Source organism: Halichoeres trimaculatus, unplaced genomic scaffold, assembly GCF_033239565.1.
Source record: "Halichoeres trimaculatus isolate MK-OKI-2021-1 unplaced genomic scaffold, fHalTri1.1 fHalTri1_scaffold_13, whole genome shotgun sequence".
In the NCBI taxonomy this organism is placed as follows: domain Eukaryota; kingdom Metazoa; phylum Chordata; class Actinopteri; order Labriformes; family Labridae; genus Halichoeres; species Halichoeres trimaculatus.
In genome coordinates this window covers 31,483,778-31,503,733 of record NW_027437191.1, presented here as the reverse complement: position 1 = coordinate 31,503,733, position 19,956 = coordinate 31,483,778, and the positions used below count along the sequence as shown (strand labels likewise).

Here is a 19,956-nt window from a genome sequence, read left to right as displayed (position 1 = left end):
CGACAATGAAGTAAATAATCATTTTAAGTGTCAACTCAACTTTTAGACCATGGTCTATGGAAGCCTTAAGCTGACAATTTATCCTTGTGGTTAATTAAGCCCTGTTTTCAGTCAATCACAATTATTGTTTATTTATTTTGATTTATGTATTTATTTATTTTAGATTTTTTTTAACTTCTGCCTGTATCACTTTGAGATTCAAAATTAAAAAAAGGATAATGAATGAAATTTATTATTTATTTTTATTATTATTATTATTCTTATTATTATTATTGATGTTGTTTTTATTGTTGTTGTCATACGGAAGCTAGTGAACCAAGAAAAATTAAAATAAAAATAGGATAAAAATAGGATGGTAGTCATAATATGACAGTGTCTGTAGTATCTATCATGAAGTTGTCTGTCATTATCATGACTTAATTTTTTAACTAGCAGAATTTGGCTTCCATATGTGCGCAAACAAAAAGTAAATAACACAAAAAACACAGTTTTAACCCATTGGCTATCAAACTGACTTGTGAACTGTTTTATTTACTTTTTATTTATTTATTCATTTATCTTTTTATTTATTTTAGATTTTTTTAAACTTCTGGCTGTATCACTTTGAGATTCAAAATAAAAAATGCATGATGAATTAAATTTATATTATTATTATTATTATTATTATTATTGATGTTGTTTTTATTGTTGTCATACGGAAGCTAGTGAACCAAGGAAAATTTAAATAAATAGATAAAAATAGGATGTAGTCATAATATGACAGTGTCTATAGTATCTATCATGAAATTGTTTCTCATTGTCATGACTTACTTTTTTAACTGGCAGAATTTGGCTTCCATTTGTGCGTTAACAAAAATTCAACAAGTAAACAAACATAGTTTCAACCCAATGGTCATCAAAATGACTTGTCAACTGTTCTATTTACTTTTTTTTTCAGATTTTCAGATCTTGAGAAAAAACAACAAATGACTGCAAAGACACTTTAATAGTCCTAATCTGATTAAATCAAAAGTGATATGGTGGATATTAAAAGAGTCCCTCCACTGATATCTAATGGAAAAATCTATGTGTAGTCACAAGATAGTCCCAAGGGCCAGAGGATAATCATTGTTACGTATGTCTACACAGAGACTATTCTAGAAAGTGTAGATGTAGGTGAATACTACTAATTTCTTTATGATAGAACCAAAAAATGTGCAATCTACTCTGAATCCATTATGTAATATGTAAATACTCTGTACTGTACTGCACTGCTGATGCATGCCAGGTCTCATTAAACTCTCAGTTTGCTTCAGTTTTTGTCTGGCTTCAGTCTCTGGAACAGACGGTGAGTTTTGGCTGCAGCGTCTCTTAAATGAGGCATTTAGTGTTGCTCTGATGAGTCGATAAGTGTTTGGCCTGAACCTCCTGGATCTGTCTCAGTACCACGTTCCAATGAAGGGGCATTTCACTGCTGGCCACAGTGAAGGGCTTAAGAGGGTCATTTTTACAAGTCAAGTGCAGTTTCCCTAGAAATAAACCTCTCTTAAACCCTCTACATTACCCAGAGAACATATGCACTGATGAGATTGTGATGTTAATAGTTTGCCTGAGATGACAGAGCTGTGGAGACATGACACAGATTTCTTTAACCTCAGAGCTTTATTTCTTTGCAGCAGTAAATCCAAATGATGCAGGTTAATTAAATGGCTGCCAAGGCAACAAACAATGAGCGAGGGTTTGTTGTTTTGTTCTTTCAGGCTGATCTGACTGTTGTCAATAACACTCAACCTGTATGTTACATAAATCACAGCTGTTGTTCCTCAGCAGCCATGCAGCGTTTGAACACCTCGAAACGAAACTCAGTTAAATAGCAACAGAAACATAATGATAGCAGCTACAATGTTTAACTCAATTAACACAGTCAAACATTAGTATTAAGTAGTGTCTGTCTGTAATCTTAATTTTTGTTTATTCATAGAATTCAAAGCCTGACACTTTGCTAATAAATTACGCACACTGACCCTACATGACTTGGCCATTTAGGAATTCAATGCAAAAAAAAAAAAGAAACCAAACCTCTTTAAAATAAATCTACAAAATATAAAATAGCATCTTCATGTTTCTTTCTGGCTGCAGCCAGTCACTGCATGTTGGCATTTTGGATCATTTCAGCCCATTTGTGTGTTTGTGTGTGTGCTACATTTAGTGCAAGACTTTCAATTTCCCCAAATCCAAAGCCCTATTTTCTCAGAAACTACAGAGACGATTAAAAAAAGGTCAATAAATAAAAACATAAATACATGATCCTTCTCAAACAAGCTGGTGACAGATTCATGAGCAAACCCTCTCCTGTGGAACGACATGATGAGTAATAATCAGCTTCTGTTATGGTTTTTGACTCAGGGATGAGGATGACACCTTGACGGCTCAAATACACCAGATCCGTCTGCAGTCCGACTCTGTTCTGTTGCGTGTTGACCGTGTTTGTCAACTCACACAGGCTGTGTGGACCATAGACTGTATATAGGGTGGACAGCGTGGAGCCGGGTGACAAAAATAAAAGTTGTTTTTTTTATTTTAAGAGTCTAATCACTTCTTGGCTCTACCTCCTGATATATTTTACAATCCGTGAAAAAAATACACAAGAACGTCACCTGTCAATCATCATTAAACGTGACGTAAAACCTCATTTTTAACCTGGTATAACAATTAAAAATTGAACTTTTCATAAAAAAAGAGGACTTGAATACAAGGCAGTCAAATAATATATTCATATCACCACAATAACCAGATGTGGGAAACATTTCTACAAGGAGTATTAAGTTTTTAAAGCTTGACCACAGCCCATCTGGAATGACTGGGGAGCCAGATTTTTTAACCTATACTGCAGCCAGCCACCAGGGGGAGCAGTTTTTGTGGTGACCTCACTTCAAGCCAAGCAAAATGAAGTCCCTTTTTTCTTAGTCTGTGGTGTGGACCAAGAAGATCCTGTGCTTCCCGCTTCATTGTTAAAAGCCTTTGCACACCAACGGGGGGGCAAATAAACGGCATGAAATTGCGAAAAATTCGGAGTCATCATATTCAATCTTCAGCTTTTCTCCTCCAAACAAGGTCTTGGTAATAGTTGTCTTTGTAGTTTTTATGTCTTTTGTCGTTAATGTTTGGTATGTGACGTGTCAACAATGAGCTTTTTGATTGGTTGGATGTGAAAAATTGACCTTAGTCCAAAAAAAATAAAAGTCATGCGTGCAAGGGGCTTTAGTCTTTCTTCATTCATGTTAGGCTGTAAAACCTCAAACCTGTAAACTCCTGGTTTGGCTCTGCCCACTATGACTGTTTATCACCATAGTCAAGCTAAATACAAAATGATTTGGATACGGTTTGTTTTATTTTGAAGGTCACTGGGTGTTTTTTAGGTAGTTTCCAGTCCCAACTTCCTGTCCCGCTCAAGCTTCCCTATGCTGAATTCATAAAAATAATTAGTTTAAGTAATAAATAAATCTGATCCGTTGACAGACTGCTGATGCATCTGGTGTATTTCAGTCGTTATGCGAATAAGCAGTTTGAACTGTTGTGATATGTTAGCATGTATCCTCACATACGTCATCCTCAGCAATTTGTTGAAAACTCAAACACAGGTCTTCTGAAACTTACAGCCAAAACAGAAAGAAAAAGATCGCACAGTGCGGAAAATATTGTGTGATTTAATATATAAACTCTGCATAAACCCTGTGTGCGTTTGTTTTTTATTCATGTGGTCACCAATGAAAGTGCATGACAAGAGAAAGTGACCCACCTCGTTAAAACAGATGAGCTCTGTTAGCTTTAGGCTGTCAGTGCTGGGTTCCAGTAATCTCATATCAATTTAGCTTACACAGTTCAGCCGCAGGTTAAAGGAGCCCTGCAGTTCATCTTCACCCTCTGGAGACGTGTTAGAGTCGAGTCGAGGAAGCCAAGTCAAGCTGCTGAGCCTCGGTCCAGACAGGGAGCGGCTCAGTCTCTTTTGCTAGTAGAGGTTTGGGGGGCTAGGCTGTGCAACAATTCGTCATGGCTGTGGAAACGCAGACGAGGTGGAAGGAGTACGGGGAAGTCGTAAAAATTATAACGATGGGGGAAAGAAGGGATGATGACAGTAATCTTCAGGTAGTTCAAAGGGTGAGGGGTGAAAAAAAAGGGGGTAAGTTAGAACTCCTCCTGGTCTCCCTGTGCCCCTTCATCGATATCATCGTCCTCTGGTGGCGCAAATCCCTCCTGTGGAAGAAAGGTGAGATCAGGACGGGCACTGAATACGTTTTGTGTTCGTCTGTAAGGCTGGGTTACTTTCTGATTCAAAAAATCTCCAAACTAATCCTTTAATACATTCTCTTTACCTTCATCTTGCAAGACTGGCTTTTACACCACGATATCTGAACCCTGAAACCTTAAAGCATAAGGTGTGTAATCTGATCATACTCACCTCTGTGGCGTACAATGTCTCCATGATTTTAGCTAAGGACGGGTTGTTTTCGTTTTCGTGTTCCTGGCAGATAACCTCGATGTCTCTCAGCTTTGAAAAGTAGAAGTCTCTCTCCTTCTCCAGTCCCTCTACAGTCAACTTCAGATCCAGCAGCTGTGAACAGAGATAATGATTGGAAACATGAGAATAAAACTTGGAGATGTCACATGATTACCTAAAGGCACTCTTACCAAACAGGGAAAAGTATCTGGAAGAAAGAAATGAAAAGAGGAGCTATCTTTGGTGTTTGATTCATTCAGACTGGGTCTTCTGCAACGTTAGTTGGGATGAACTTAGGGATGAATGAAGCTCTCTCTATGCAGTTTTTACCTTGCATGTGTAATCATCTGTGTTGATTGATTCTTGTATTGTGTGGTGACTTTTTTATAACAGTGAACCAAGTCTTCTTTTTGCTGTATGAGCATAGTTTGAGGCTTCTATTGTGTGTTTCACTTTTTAAAACTATGCATCAAGCCTTATTTATCCTGTACTTAGAGCAATACTTAGAGAAACAGTTGAATCTCTTTCTCCTTTAGTTTCACTTTCATTTTGTCCCGTGACAAGAAGCAGCCATCCTCAGGTTAAATGTTAATGCACACGTTTTTAAATGTTCTAACTTTAAATTCATCCTGTAAAATTTGTGACAATGCTGAAGTGCTAAAACCTGCTGTTTCTCGAGTCTCTGCTTAAGGCTGGCTCTGGAAGTACCGGAAATCACACACGCACCAAGCCAAAAAAAGCAGTTTTCAAAGCAGAAATTAACCTATTTACAGCCTGGTTCAACAACACTCTCTACGGGGGGTGAATTTTTTTCAACAGGCCCCCTGTAGCTGTACGCAAACCCCTTAGTACTACCAATATGGCCGCGATAGCTGATCTGCTTCATTTTCCATTTCAGAAACAGATGGGCGACGTCAGGAACAAGGTTATAATAGTTTTTTGGATTTGTCATTACAGTTTAGTTTGAGTTAGTTTTGACATTTTTTTCCATTACAGTTTAGTTTTGATTAGTTTTAGAACAGGCATTCTAGCTTTTATTTAATTTTGATTTTTGCAACAAGGCTTAGTTTTAGTTTAGTTTTAGTTTTTTCATACCTTATTAACCAGGTGCAGGATTCAAAAAGGTCAGAGTAAATATTTTGTAATACTGTTAATTTTCCAGTCCAACATAGTGCTCACTGCTCAGTCAATGCTGATACTGAACTGTTGGCTGCTGCCTTAAACACAAAAAAATAATATAAACTTAAATTATTTCAAAATAGTGTAAACATAAATAACATAAAAATAATATAAACATAAATTATATAAAACAATATAATATGAGCTTTAATGATTAGAAACTTGGACTCTGTAACAATAAAGTCAGACTCACATGCAAGTAAACTATTACAGATGCTCTGATTCATTGCTCCACTACATTTCGTTGCAGCACAGAGCACAGCCAGTCAGTGCAGTAAACAAGCACGTCCCAGTACGTAGCTATGATGGTGCCGTAGGGCACTGACAACTGCCGAAAACTGCTGTAAAATTGGTTGGGAAAATTTGTCCAATTAATTTAAACCCTAAAGGCTATTAACATTGTCAAAAACGATAACTAAGGACATTCTGTCTATAATTTTAGTTGGTTTCAGTTAGTTTTTGTTTTTTGTTTTGTTTTAGTGAACTATTATAACCTTGGTCAGGAAGACTACGTCCATGTTTTATACAGTCGGTTTTTTCCTTCACTAAACCTCTAAAAATCCATTTCTGTTTCTGTGTTTTTCTTCATTTTAAACTTTTTCACTCTCATAAAACATGCAGTAAATTGTAAATAACTCTAGCAATTAAATTCAAAGTATTCCAGAAAAATGAGCAAAAGCATTCACTCACAGGACATTTTTTGACCATTTCGTAGTCAAAATAAGGAAAAAGCTTTGATGTTAAAGGGTTGTTATAACTTGTTGATTATCAGTTTATTTATTATTAGGCATCATCTTGCCTGTGCCAGTGTAGAAATGCTGAGTCAGCCCAAAAATCTCTGCACACCATTTTTCACCCAGGCCAGTGTGACCTTGTGTTTTGATTGCATTAAGCCAGGGAGCAGTGGGACCTGTTTAGTATTCTTATCTTGATTTGGCCGCTGCCAAAAATGACTCTGAAAGTGTCACTTTCAAACCGCGCACCCCTTACCTCAGCGGACACCTGAGGGCATTACAGAGCATGACAATGAATGTGGGATCTGAGTTACCTGCTGGTTCAGCTCTATGAGCTCAGCCTCTCCACCGTTGCGGGACATGGGAGCACTCCTGCGGGCTGCTACGTTGATCTGCCTCTGAGTGGGAGGAACAGTTTTTGGTGCTGTGGGAGATGTTCTTATAGGGCCTGGAAGACAGGAGGACATGCAGACGGGTTTATCAAGCTGCGACGGTTTGGATGGATGTGATGATTTGATTTAATTTGGTGATCAGGTCATTTTCTGTTACTACAGAGTTTCTTCCTCTAAAATAAACCAGCAGTCTAGACTGAGCTCCTGCTTCACTGTAATTAGATTTGCATATAGGATCTCTGTCAAACTCTGCAGAGGACAGAAAAGTAAGATCAGAAAGAAGGATCAAAATCAGGGTGCAGAAGTGAAATATCAGCAGAAGCTGCAGTCTGACAAGAGAAAAGTGTGTCATGAAGCGCAGATTTAACATTGTCATTATCATTACTGGGGTGAAAATAAACATTCTGTGCAAAATCACTCACAGCTTGATTTCTTAAATTTCCCAACGTGAATTTAAACACTGATACAATCCTTATCATAGAAAATCCTGTGTTGCTCATCTGTTTCTTTTAGTTATCCATCAGCTTTAAGGTAGGGTCAGCAGGAATTTTCGCTACTTGCGAAATAAACATAACATTCAAACTAGGCTCCTCCCCCTTGGCTCAGTGCCAGCTGCAGCACACACCCCCAGCCCCTGACCATGACAGAATGTGAACACATTCACTAGCCCAGCAACCACCTGTAGCATCGTGTTTCTACGTGGGAGAGACTTGATAGCTGTGCACCTGACTTAGCATGTTAGCACAAGCTAATCATGGGTATTTGACACTTTCCTGGTTAGCATAAAGCTAACTCGCATCACACTTCATCTTGAGCTGCTCTCCAAAGTCCTAAGAGTGAGTGAAAGTCGAGCTAAGCTTCACCCTCGTTTAGGAAAAAGCTTGATTGTACTTTGGTTGTGTTTTTTTTTTTTAATATGCTACATCCGCTATCGTAGCCACTCTGATTAGCTTCTGCCACTTGCTAATCAACAAGCAAAGTCACTTGGGCACCAGGCGTGCTGTGATAACCACACTTACTTTGCACCCAGAAACGTCCCAATACAACCACAACATCAGCATCCAGGCAGAGGAGAGGGTTTGAGGCAGACACAGACACTGACACACATGTATAGAGGACTGAGCAGGATTACCCCTGTGAAAGTTGACATTTTATTTTCATGAAAATCCTGCAGACTCTACCTTTAGCCAAAAAAACTAACTTAATTTTTCCAAAATTCACTCTCACTTTGTCCATTTACATGTAGCTTATGTCAGATGTTTACTTTTTTCTCACATACAACACCTGTTCAACTACAGCACATCTACATTTCAGAAGATGATTTTAAGAATTAAAGCAGGAAACTTTTGGTGATTTGATGATTTTTGTTAAAAAGAAACAATCAGTATCAAATGCCTACATAACACTCATGACGGACCAGTGTAAAACATATCTAAAAGATGCCTATGAAGCTCTATCAAAGCGTTAAGTTCACTCACACACAAACTCATGCTCGGTGATGGGATGTTACCTGAGCGAGGGGGTCTTTTAGGTTTGTGGAGAATGGGATCACCTGGGTTAAAAGGTGGGGATGCTGTAGCATGAAGTGGTAAGGGTGATGAAATGACACACACACAGCTGATGGTTTCAGGCACACGATGTCATGTTTGTGTTTCCCGTACCTTGGTTGGGTGGTGGCGTTCCCTCCTGGCCTTGTCGTACCATCACCGGGTCGTATTCTTTCCCGTCATAGTTGGCATCGAAAAACTTCTTATACCACTGAAGGAACTCAAAGTTGTCCTGGAACTTACCCTTCACCAGGCGCTCCACGGGGATGATCTGAGAGATGCAGAGACAAGAGGAAGAGAGAGGTAAGAGTTGATGATACTCTCGTATAGAGTGATCTTCCCTGTCATCACGCAGACGAATACAGCGGCATCTTTTTATTTTTTTTTAGGTTATCTTAGGTCTGCTTCCACCTTATCTCCTCACCTTTATTGTACGGAAAACTGCAGGAACTTGTGGCTTTCAATCACAGGATCTAATTTTACTGATTGTTCCCAGGGTCAGGACTGAAGGTGGCAAAAAATATTTTAAGTTTTCTGCTCCTGTGAGTTGGAACTATTTACAGAAACACTTGAAACTTTGCCAACGGTGCTCTCTGGATGCTTTCAAACAGATCCTTAATGATTTGTAAGAAGATTCATCCATCTGCTGACGTCTTGTCTGACGAATGCTGTTTTGAATCCTGAAGGTATTTATCATGATAATGTGTTGCGTTGGGTGTATAATGTGTATTTGTGTTTGTGGTAAAAATGTAACTGTGCTGCTGCTGTCTTGGTCAGGACAGTCTTGTAAAAGTGTTTTTCCTGGTTAAATAAAGGTTAAATAAAAAAAATAAACACAATAAGATGAAGGATTTTGCAAAGCTGCTGTGGTCAAAATGACAAAAGAAAATACTTCCACCCTGACAGCACAATAAAAAGTAATGGAGCCACTGTAAGTAGTGAATTAAAGAGCCTTAGTAGGAATAAGACCAAACACGTGATGTTGCATTTATACACATAAATGTAAAGGTATTACAGTAATAGGGTTTTCTTTGGATTAATCCCACAATGTTAGACCTTTATTCACTTCTTCGTCTTCTCAATGAGCCAGCAACGGGAAAAGATCAGACTGAGTTCTACATAATTACCCATTCATGAGAAAACAAACTTTGAGTTGTTTGTGTTTGCACTGACGTCATGATTTGGGTAGTTACCCGGATGTGCGGCCACATTGGAGATACACAAATGTAAATAATGAATGGACAGATAGAAGTGCGCAGTAAAATGTGATTTTAAGATGTCTCATCTGCTAACAAGTGTATAAAAAGAGTACAGTGCACTCTAAAACTGTTTGAGAAGGACTCAAACAGCAAGAAAACAAGAGATGTTTTGAAAAATTACACCTGATAAGCGGGACAGACCCATCAAGGGAGTTGGCATCTTTATCATCATCTACCCAAAGGTGAAACATATATGTTACTGCTGTATTTTTCATGGTAGGGGGATCACGGAATATGATGTGACCTACTGACCTATTTATTACCGCAAATTACCTCCCAATTTAAGTTATACTCCAGCATAATATAATTAATTTTACTAAAGTGTGATTTTTAGATGCTATGGGCAGAGAACATGACCTACCTGACAGGAAATACTGTGAATAGACTTGAATGTTGAGATTAATGACAGATTATTGCTTTGGAAATCCAATGATGGAGCTAAGCTAGCCACAATGTTCTTTAGATAATTGTTTGCACCCCTCACCTTGGTCTGCAATGATTTGTGGTAGTCAGAAGCTTAAGAAATGTTTTTTCTCAGCCCGACCGATAAGTGTATCAAAAAACGTGAAAACACAGTAAAGGCTAGCAGCAAAGGCGGAAAAACAGTATAATACATGGACACGTTTCTGTATTTCCATTACTTTCTCACAGAGGACTATGAAATAATATGAGGACTCAGAAATGAGGTATCTTTATCATATAGATCTTTGTTAAACTTGCCAGTATCTAAGGGCTTTTAAAACGGTGACAAGGAGCTAGCAGAAACAGAAACTGAAGGAAAGTGTGTTGTATTCAATCTGTCAGAATGAGTTCATGTGCAAACTGTGTGAATGTGTGTTTGTGTGTGTTCTCACCTTGTCCACATTCATTCTTTTGAACGCAGCCTGTAAGACCTTGAAGTTGTGGATGTATTCATGTTCCAGTTTGGCGTTGAATTTGACTTTCTTCATGAATATGCAGCCTGGAAACAGCATGTCCATGAACTGACAATAAGCAGCACCTGGGAGGAGACGTTACACACACACACAGATTTACAGCTCAGCGTTCAGACGTGATAAAACTCAACATAAAAGAAAACATGTGTCTTTACCTGAACAGAGCTGCTCGATCTTTGTGTAGGTGAGCTGTAGAGAGTCGTTTACCCACGCTAGCATGTCGTGGCGACTCAGGTTCTCTATGGTCATAGAGGTGGAGTAGACATTCACCGCCATCCTCCTGAACACACAAACACACACATACAAGCCCACATATTTCATGCTTAATTAATTATGTTGTGACTATTTAAAGCAGTGATTTGGCCAGAATCCAGCTTTACATTTTCACCCCACGTCCTTGTGTGTGATCCAGCCTCAAGACGAAATGTGACTGCACTGTTACTTTTAGGTGGTCTGTACTTTGGAACGAGCTGCCTGAGGTATTTAGGCTGGCCAATCAGTTTGATCTTTTTAATCCCTTCAAATATCACACTTTTATAAAGAGGCTTTTGTGTGAAGGAGTTGCTATGCTCTGCTGCTCGGGGCTTTGGGATCACTGAAGGGTCTTTTGTGTTCTCTGCACCTTTCCCGTATCACTTATTACTCCTTCTTATTCCCCCTGTACACTGTGTTTGTGTCTCTGACAAGATCAACATCTCCAAACTGCTCCATGGACAGGTAAAAATTAGTGGTGGGACTTGATTAAAAAAATTATCAAATTAATTAATTAATTGTAATTAATTAATCATAATTAATCGCATTTAAATCACATCAATATTCAACATCAGAAGCAACACTTTTCAATACAAACGGATTTTGGTAGAAGACTAAACCATTGAATATTCTCATACGTAAGTTTGAACAACAAAATCCATTTTATTTTGTTAAGATGTTTTTATTTTTTTGTGGACACTACTTTCAAGTACATTCATCAGCCGTTATGTGGTAAATAGTGCTGTCAGGCGGTTAAAAAACAAACAAATTAATTACAGTATTTGTAATTAATTGATCTAATTAATCACATTTTAATCTCATATCTGCTTAAGGTCCCCACATAAAGAATTTGAATTCTAGGGCATTACAAAAAAATAATGAATACACAAAAAAGAGAAGATTTGTAAATCCTTTTTTTTTCAACTGGACAATATTAATTAAAATGTCTGTGTTCCCTGCCATTGACATTCGATTACTGTTTACTGCGTCTATAGAAGTAAATTATATTTTTCAGCGGAGGGAGGCGGGGTCTGGTGGAGCTTGTCAATCAAAATCCTGCTCGTAAACTACTGTGGGTGAGAGCGGTGCACTCTTTGGATGAGAGCTCAGCATGGATATGAGGAGAAGATGTGAGATGACAGAGACACAGTCAGAAAAGTTCAGGCAGCTCACGCTCCAACTGAGGATGTGTCGCAGTAGTTCAGAGAGAAAGATCGGCGCAATCGTGAGAAAAGACGACAGAGATCATGGAGAGGATCAAAGGATGGAGCGCCCGAGATGAATGCGATCAAGAAATGTTTGATTTGTCTGTTTTTTGGACCAAAAACAGGAAGAGAGACATAAAAGAAGAGAGTCAACTCTTCTTAAGTATCTTTGGTGTTTACATGGTCATAGAAAACATTATTATTTGGGTCTTAAAAGATCATTCAAGATGCTCTGAAAATATAAATAAAATAAAATAAATAAAGATACATGACTCACCTGCACTGGGTGTGTGTTTGGTGTGAGCTGTTCAGGTCAGGATGTGGGGGACCACCTTACAGAAAGACCTGGAAACAGAAACCAACAGAAATGCACTAAATCAGTGAAACTAATGACAGTATTTAACATAAATCAAATTTCTAATCATTCCTTCATTAACTGCTTGGTGAAAATGTTAACATAAGTGATTCCAAAAGTCATGATGATGACAGATAATAGACTGTCTTCAAAAGTTGAGTTTCCTGCTCTAGAGCACCCCCCAGGGTCATCAAGAGAAGCACCACGGATAAACTAGCAGTGCACTCTCAAGGCTCCTAATCCATGCCTCACTTAATCCTTTTAGTTCTGGCGCAACCAATCAGAGTTCACAAAGGCAGCCAAGATCTCCAGCAGGGAAATATAACGGATATAAAAACCAACACAGCCACTGACTCGTCATCTGACAGCTCTGAAATCAGGAGGAATCCAACAAACAACAGCAAAGTTCATTTTAATTCTTCCTCCAGATTAGACAGAATACAGGATGTTGTGCTAAACAGTCACTTCCTGTCTGCAGGGCTTCACAGAGGTTACAGTGGTCATCAGGAAACTCTTTGATTAGATTGGGGTCGGTGAAGTTATAATTTATGTTTGCTCAGTAAATCAGTAAAAAATGACAAAAAAGTAAAAGAAAATCTTTAAATGAGTCACATTTCATCCTTTAACTTTTATTTTCCTCTGATTTTCATGACATTTTTTTCAAATCACTGCTGAAAGTTAGGAGACTTCATGCTGTCACTGTCACTTTAAGCTCTGAAAGTTTAATAACATTGGTTTATGTGATTTTGCATGTGGTGCGAACATGGTCCATTTCTTCAGCTTTATCCTCGCTTCTGTGTGAGTTTGTTCAGAGCTCTGACAAAAACAGGGTCAAAGTCAGTGAATTTGTAATCTTTCTTAGCCAATTAAACTGATTCTTAATCTGATTATGAATAAGTTGAACGCGGCGGTGAGCAAACCAAAACGATCTGTGCTCATATCACTCACTCCAAGGGAAACATTCAGGGGGATTAAAAAATTCCTCGATAGTCAGAAAGAAAAAAGTTTTTCATTTCATTCTTTTTAATCCGAACATTTTCTAACCTAATTTTTCAAAGATTAAAATGAACAGATCTCTTCGCTGTGACATACTGAATGAACTGTCTAACTATTACTAATCTTTCTCAGTATTCTGTTTCTCTTCAGTCACAACTAATGTTTGAAAAGCTTTACCCGGAGACTAAGTACATTATCTGCATTGCTGCATCCAACGACTATTCATAGTTTAAGTCTGTGGACGTAATAACATTAGATTTGTAAACGCTGCCCTTTGCATCACCTGAGAAAATAATACCACATTTTACCACACACTGTAAATTAAACTAATATTGCAAATGTTTTACATATGTTTATGTGTAATTTTACTTTTTTTTTTTATATATATATATCTTTGAGGTTTAATGTCTTCCATTAATATCACTATACTTTCACATACCTTGTTCTCTTACTAACCTCTATCAAAATTTTATCCTAATGCAATTTTCTGCATGTTTACATGTAATGTTTATTAAGATGTATATGGAATCTTATCAGGCAATTTTGCTGCTTTAACACAGTTTTTCTATATTGAATGAAATGTCTTTATTCTAGGTATGGGTCCTGCTTTTGTTTTGACCTTGTGTTAAATTTTCACAATACCTATCTTGCTTTCTGCCCACACCCCTGCTCTGCAGCTGTATTCATTGATAAGGGGATACTGTGCTGCTTGTCCCTATGTTGAAGCAGGAAAGAACAGAAGAAGAAAAATGAGTTAACAAAATAATAATAGAATAAAATGACTTTTTTTTAAAAATAAAAATAAAAAATAAAAAAAAAACTTACTCACACTTTATGTCTTGTAAAAAAGGTTAATATAGTTCCCTGACAAGATTTATACTGCAATAACTGTTTAATGTAGCATGCATGAAAATAGCACCATAGTGCTATAATGAAATATAACGTGAAAATTATTATTTTTTTTCTAATAACTTATAAATGTCGAGAATCTTAAAACAAACCTATGTGTTTTTTAAATTTTTTTATTTTTTTGTTTATAGAGGACAACATCTGACTTGAAAGCAGAGGAAGTAAAAATATCAATAAATGTAATCAGATTGAAATCCACTGAATCACTGAGGGTCACCTGATACAACGCTGTAAGGTCTAACCGCTATAAAAGTTAGCAGTTAAAGTAGGTTATAACCCATATAACCCGTCCTGTGTGACTGAACCTCACAGCCGTTGGTTGTCACGGGTCAGCCCGGGTATCTGACAGTTGACGTTAACCGGTGGTCGGTGCCACAGGCACTGCTGCGGCTGTGACTCCACTGTAATGCTGCTAGCTTCTTGCTAACAACTTACACTGCTAACACCAGTTGGCTGATGTGTGGGGCTGAATGTAAATACTTCACCCGATTTAATTAAACCCCGGTGGGTGCAGCGAACTCAAAACACCGAACTGTATAAGTGAAACGGGACTTTCTCCAGCCTGACGTTGACGTTACCCCCCTCTGAAGGCCTTTCGGATAATACACACACACGCACGCTACCAATGACAGAATAACTGTCACCGACGGGACAATACAAGTATTTATCCGAGACGTAAATTAAACAAGCCGTCAAATTAACTGATTTTAAACGTAGAGAAACACATTTTGAGTTAAGTTGAGTCAATATTACTCACTGGAGTGCGAGAGCGTCCCTCACTCAGCCGTCCCGTTGTCTGATGATGGGCTTTTTATTTCAGTTGCTATAACCCCGACTGTTGCCTCAGCGAGCTGCGCGAGACTGCTCTCCACTAAGCCGTTGCAAGTGCGCATGCGCAAAGCAGTTGCCGGTAATCTACTTTCCTTTTGGTGAAACTAGTGGTCCCATGAGCAGCCATGACGGAGAAGTGAGTCTGACTGTGGTGGTGATTAACCAAGTTGACCCCTGGCGCACTTTTATTATACTTTACGTTTGAACGAAGGTTCTTATAAACATTAACTCAAAATATTCCCCGGCATTTATTAGCAGTATGTTCAATAAAACGACAGATAAGACTCATTCTTTAAGCAATTAAACACTATAAATTTATAGTCGTGGCCATATTTGAATTAAATGTTTTTACATTCACACAACAAAAAATCTCAGTCGGCTTTTTTAACCTTTTTTGACCTATGATAGTGAATGTAACCCACTTGATGTTAAATTGTAAAGTCAAAGAACATTACTTTACTGTTTACAAAAAAAAAAAAAAAAATGTATAACAATTTATTAATCCAGAATTTTGAGACTAGGCTCATCATAAAAAATCTTTGTAATCCCAATTTAAAATCAACTTTTTACATAGTATTTTATAGTATTAGTATAGTAGTATATTAGTATAGTATTTTAATCAGAGTAGGACTCAAGTTTTTTTTGTGCTATGTCAACTGTATCTTAAAAGGGTTGATAAATCTTTCTTTTTATAACACAACATATTTTGACACATGAAACATGAAGATTTTTTTTTCTCACTTTATTCTTTTTTCTGTTACTCTTGTGGTAAGAAACAAGCGGCCACTTCACAGATTCAACAGGTTCACTGTCCAACACAACAAGAATCTACAAACACACACAGCGCTGACCAGTCACAGTGCCTTCAAAACAACAAAACCATCCAACAGCAAAATAACGTCGTCATCGTAGGTTATCATAAAAAAACAGCACCAGTTGTTGTGAGCCTGTGGCGTTTCACTCCTCTGTGTCCGTGTGGTGCTCTTCATGCATGGGTGTGGGTGTGGCACGGGTGAGTCACATTGGCACATTTACTCTTTAACTAAAAACAAAACGAAACAAAACAGACATCCTAGATATAGAGTTCACAGACGAGAAGACGCGATCGGGTATAAATATAATACTGATAGGCAGGAATGAGACATCATCAGTAGGTGAGGGGGTCAGAGGGTTTCTTCAGCCTGTGCAGCTCAATCGTTCTGCTCTGTGGTGACACTCTAATAACAATCACACTTTATTTTCCTAAAACAGGAAGTTAGCATCCAGGAAAGGCCTCTGAATCAAACTCAGCTTCTCTTCTAGCACTTTGCTTGGTCTACAGTTTCTGGGATATGTGAGCGTTCTTCAGTCAGAGGCAGTGAGAAAACAAGGATTGAAAAGTCTGACTCTACTTGGAAAGTGTAGCTGTAAGATCACACGATGTTTCTAAGCAGTTGGATTTCATCACCACACAGCACAGTTCATCCGTTGGAAATAAAAACACAGTTAGAGGAGCCCGCGGCGCGGCAGGAAGCCGAGCACAGCGGGTGTTAAATCACAAACAGAATCCACACACGTCTTCATGAGTCTAAAGCTATGGTGTCTAAAGTGTTGTGTGTGTGAGTGTGTGTGTGTGAGACAGGGTTAGATATTTGACTGAATTCTAACTTCTTTTTTAAATAATTCAGTGGACATCACTTCAGATAAACCATCAAAAACTGTACTGGTTTTGATCTTTCACAGTTTTCGTTTTGACATACGAGCATGATGATGAAGAGCAGACTTTGTCACTGTTAGTATGACCAGCTTTAATTTGGTAATCTATTTTTTAAAATCAATAGTTAGCCCTTCACTCTCCAGTAATTAATCATGTGAGTCACTCCAATTAAAAGGCAATTTAGATCTTTTAAAAGTCACTTTGGCAGATCACAGATCTTCACAAATCACAGAAACGTGCTTGAATTCATTTGTCGTTCGTTATATAATCCTGTGATTGAAAATCAGTGCAGTTTTCCTGGTTGCTCTGAGTTTTTACAAAACAAGGAAAGTCGGACGGTGGAGGCTCCAGCTCTGGTGTTTACCAGATACCACTAGAGCGACCGCCAGGAGGAGCCAGGATCCGAGCTGAGGACCTCTTCGGGATGTGGTCATCAACTTGGGATCCTGAAAGAAAAAAAAAAGAAAAAGTCTCTTCATTAACCTTAAAAAATCATCAAAGCTTCAGTTATGAAGATGTTTTCTTCAGTACATCATCACAGTTTATGTTTCTCCTACCTGAGAGGCTAAAGGACGACTCATGGAGGTCTCGGACCCCCTGGTGAGCTCGGTTTGCAGGGACCCCTTTGGTGGGCGTCTCTCCATCTATGGGGCCCAGTCCGAGCTCCTTCTTCATGGTGTTTGCTATCTTGGCCACATCACCGGAGTAAGCATCCCTGGCTACTCCCTTATAACCCTGAGTCTGTAACAGAGGGGAAAAGGTGAAAAGCACTAAATACGAAGCGCACATTTAGAGACACAGAGAATCAGAGCTTTGCAGTTATTTTAATATAAGAGTCACTAAAAGTTCAACCAAACTTTGATCTCTGATTAGCCTTTTGGAGCTGAAAGCTTAATCATCCGATGCCCGTGGCTGGAGTTTAAAAAAAAGATGTGATTTTTATAGTCCGCCTCATCAAAAGTTGCAAAAAGAAAAGGGGGTACATTTATTTTATCTAACAGATATGGTTCTGATCTTAAAATGTGACCGCAAAGAAAAGTTCAAGTTAGTGTCACTTAGAGTTTTAAAGCAGACTCATGCATCTGACTCATTTAATCCAGCTGTTTGCATTAAAACATAAAACTAAACATTAAGGATGAGTGTTGGCAAGAACCTCACAATACGCATCAGGATGTATCACGATATTACAGTAAGAAATGATCTTTCTGTTAATGACACAATACTAACCAAAGGACAAATTAAGTTTAAACTTTTTTATTTCGTGTCTATATGATTCAAGCAGTCTACAATAAAAAAGAAATTTAGTAGATTTTAAACCTTTGGCCAAAAATACAGAGAGAACATTGAGGTCTACAGCCTACCGACTTGCTCAGTACAATAAAACCACAAGTTTAAGTTAATCTGCTATGAGGAGGATCTGTTTTCATTGCACTGCAGCGCCACCTTCTGGCCTGGAGTCTTACACACACTGTCGTAAAGATGTGACTTTTAACCAGGCGTGTTTGTTTTAGAACAAATTTCCTTTGTTCGTTTGTATCCATAGGCAAACAGTAGTTAAGTAGTCGTCCATATGCAGCTCTACTGTCAGCCCAGTGCTCTGAGACGCGTCTGTAACATGTGACATTAGTGAATCCTGGTTATATCCTGCCAGTCATCTACCAATCAGAGCTAACGTAACCTCACTCTTCATTTTATTGACAGACTCTCAAGTTAGTACAGACCACTGCAGAATAACTGCTGACTGTGGGTTGGAATCAACATTAGCACAAACAGTTTAGCTCCTGTGTTAGCCTTTAGCTCGTGCTCTATCTCTCTCCTGTTTATCTTTCTTCTGCTCTTCTGTCCTTTCTCTGTCTGACAGTTAGGCTCCAGTGTCCACCATCACTACAAAATTAATCACAGAAATCGTTTTCAGCAGAGAAAAACACAGATCTCTCTTCTCTCTATTAAACTTCATCAGCTGGTGTGGTGATGTCATAGAGACCTCGACTTCCCAATCAATAACCTATATTAGCACTGATAATGTCATTTTGAAGTGTGGATTACGAGTGGGCATATTTCGAGAAAGGAGAACTTTTCAAAAACACTTTCAAACTCCTCATAGTCCCTTTAAATATAATTCTTTTTACTGAATTTGGGATTTTATTTATTATACATCCTATGGATAACACACAGAGGAGAAGCTTTTCCATGCCATCAGCCCCAGTCGAGGTGTGGAGGTCATATTTTACTCCCTCGGCTGAAATATGAATTTTTATTTTTACAAAAAACAATACTAGGAATTGAAATATTGATTCTACATTAGAGGTCAAAGTATCGTGATAAATTGCTGTATTCATATTTTTTCACACCTCTACTAATCATTAAAAATGGTCTTATGAGCCCTGTGTAACTGAAAAAATGACATCCATTAAAGTCTTAAGCTGCGTGTGTAAGGGGAAAAGTTTCCCTGCTCACCTTTTCTCTCTGCACCATCTTCTTATAGAGGTAGTCAGGGAAGGTGCGCTGTGGGTAGAACTTTCCAGATCCCTCAGCACACATGAAGACACCGTTTTCACACACCAGACGCCCTCGGCTGATGGTCACAAGGGGAACGCCGTGGCAGCGCTGCCCCTCGTACAGGTTGAAGTCGCCGCCCTGCACCTGAGTGCTCACAGAGATGGTCCTGCACAGACGGACGGGTTGTTAAATCACCTGAGTGTCTGTTAGCACTGAAAGTGATGAGTGTGATGAGAATAATAAACCATGTTCGATTTAAGATTTAGACCTTGTTGCATCTGGGTCCCAGACCACTACGTCAGCGTCAGCTCCAGGGATGATGCGTCCCTTACGTGGGTACAGGTTGTAAATCTTTGCAGCGTTAGAGCTCGTCACGGCCACGAAACGGTTCTCGTCCATTTTTCCTGTGACCTGCAGGGGTTAAAGTGATGACAGTGAAAAGACAGAGAGATGACACGTCAACCTTTAGTTTACAAACATGTGACTGATGATACGTACCACTCCCCTCTCCCAGATGACACTCATCCTGTCCTGCACTCCAGGCACCCCATGTGGGATCTTTGTGAAGTCCTCTTTACCCAAAGCTCTCTGCTTGACGCTAAACGGACGGTGCTCTGACGCCACAACACTCAGAGTGTCACTGGAAACGAGAGGAACACGCTCAGTTTCTGGTGAAGAGAGTTTTGTCGG

General features: G+C 38.6%; 2 protein-coding genes across 2 annotated transcripts in view; both read right to left on the bottom strand.

Annotated features, from left to right (window-relative positions):
• Positions 1-1,643: 1,643 nt before the first annotated feature.
• On the bottom strand, positions 1,644-15,126 carry LOC141802274 (microtubule-associated protein RP/EB family member 3-like). Its single transcript, XM_074685808.1, has 8 exons — positions 14,998-15,126; positions 12,258-12,325; positions 10,679-10,803; positions 10,443-10,588; positions 8,444-8,600; positions 6,705-6,838; positions 4,439-4,591; positions 1,644-4,233 (listed from the first exon to the last, which is right to left on the bottom strand). Exons 3-8 carry the CDS (start codon positions 10,797-10,799, stop codon positions 4,165-4,167), a joined length of 780 nt encoding a protein of 259 aa, XP_074541909.1. The 5' UTR covers positions 10,800-10,803; positions 12,258-12,325; positions 14,998-15,126; the 3' UTR covers positions 1,644-4,164.
• A 679-nt stretch (positions 15,127-15,805) lies between these two features.
• LOC141801974 (dihydropyrimidinase-related protein 5-like) overlaps positions 15,806-19,956 on the bottom strand; it is a 31,506-nt gene continuing 27,355 nt past the window's right edge. The window contains exons 10-14 of the mRNA XM_074685339.1: positions 19,765-19,906; positions 19,535-19,677; positions 19,225-19,432; positions 17,325-17,508; positions 15,806-17,213 (exon numbers count right to left, since the gene is read on the bottom strand). Of these exons, the coding sequence (XP_074541440.1) occupies positions 17,128-17,213; positions 17,325-17,508; positions 19,225-19,432; positions 19,535-19,677; positions 19,765-19,906 (763 nt within the window). The 3' untranslated portion in view covers positions 15,806-17,127. The remainder of the gene's footprint in view (positions 17,214-17,324; positions 17,509-19,224; positions 19,433-19,534; positions 19,678-19,764; positions 19,907-19,956) is intronic.

Excerpts from the sequence above, each read along its gene's own strand:
- LOC141802274 (XM_074685808.1), bottom strand. The coding sequence starts at position 10,799 with ATGGCGGTGAATGTCTACTCCACCTCTATGACCATAGAGAACCTGAGT. Across the intron at positions 8,601-10,442 it reads AAAGAATGAATGTGGACAAG|ATCATCCCCGTGGAGCGCCT; the intron begins GTGAGAACACAC and ends TGCATCTCTCAG. Across the intron at positions 4,234-4,438 it reads AGACATTGTACGCCACAGAG|GAGGGATTTGCGCCACCAGA; the intron begins GTGAGTATGATC and ends TTTCTTCCACAG.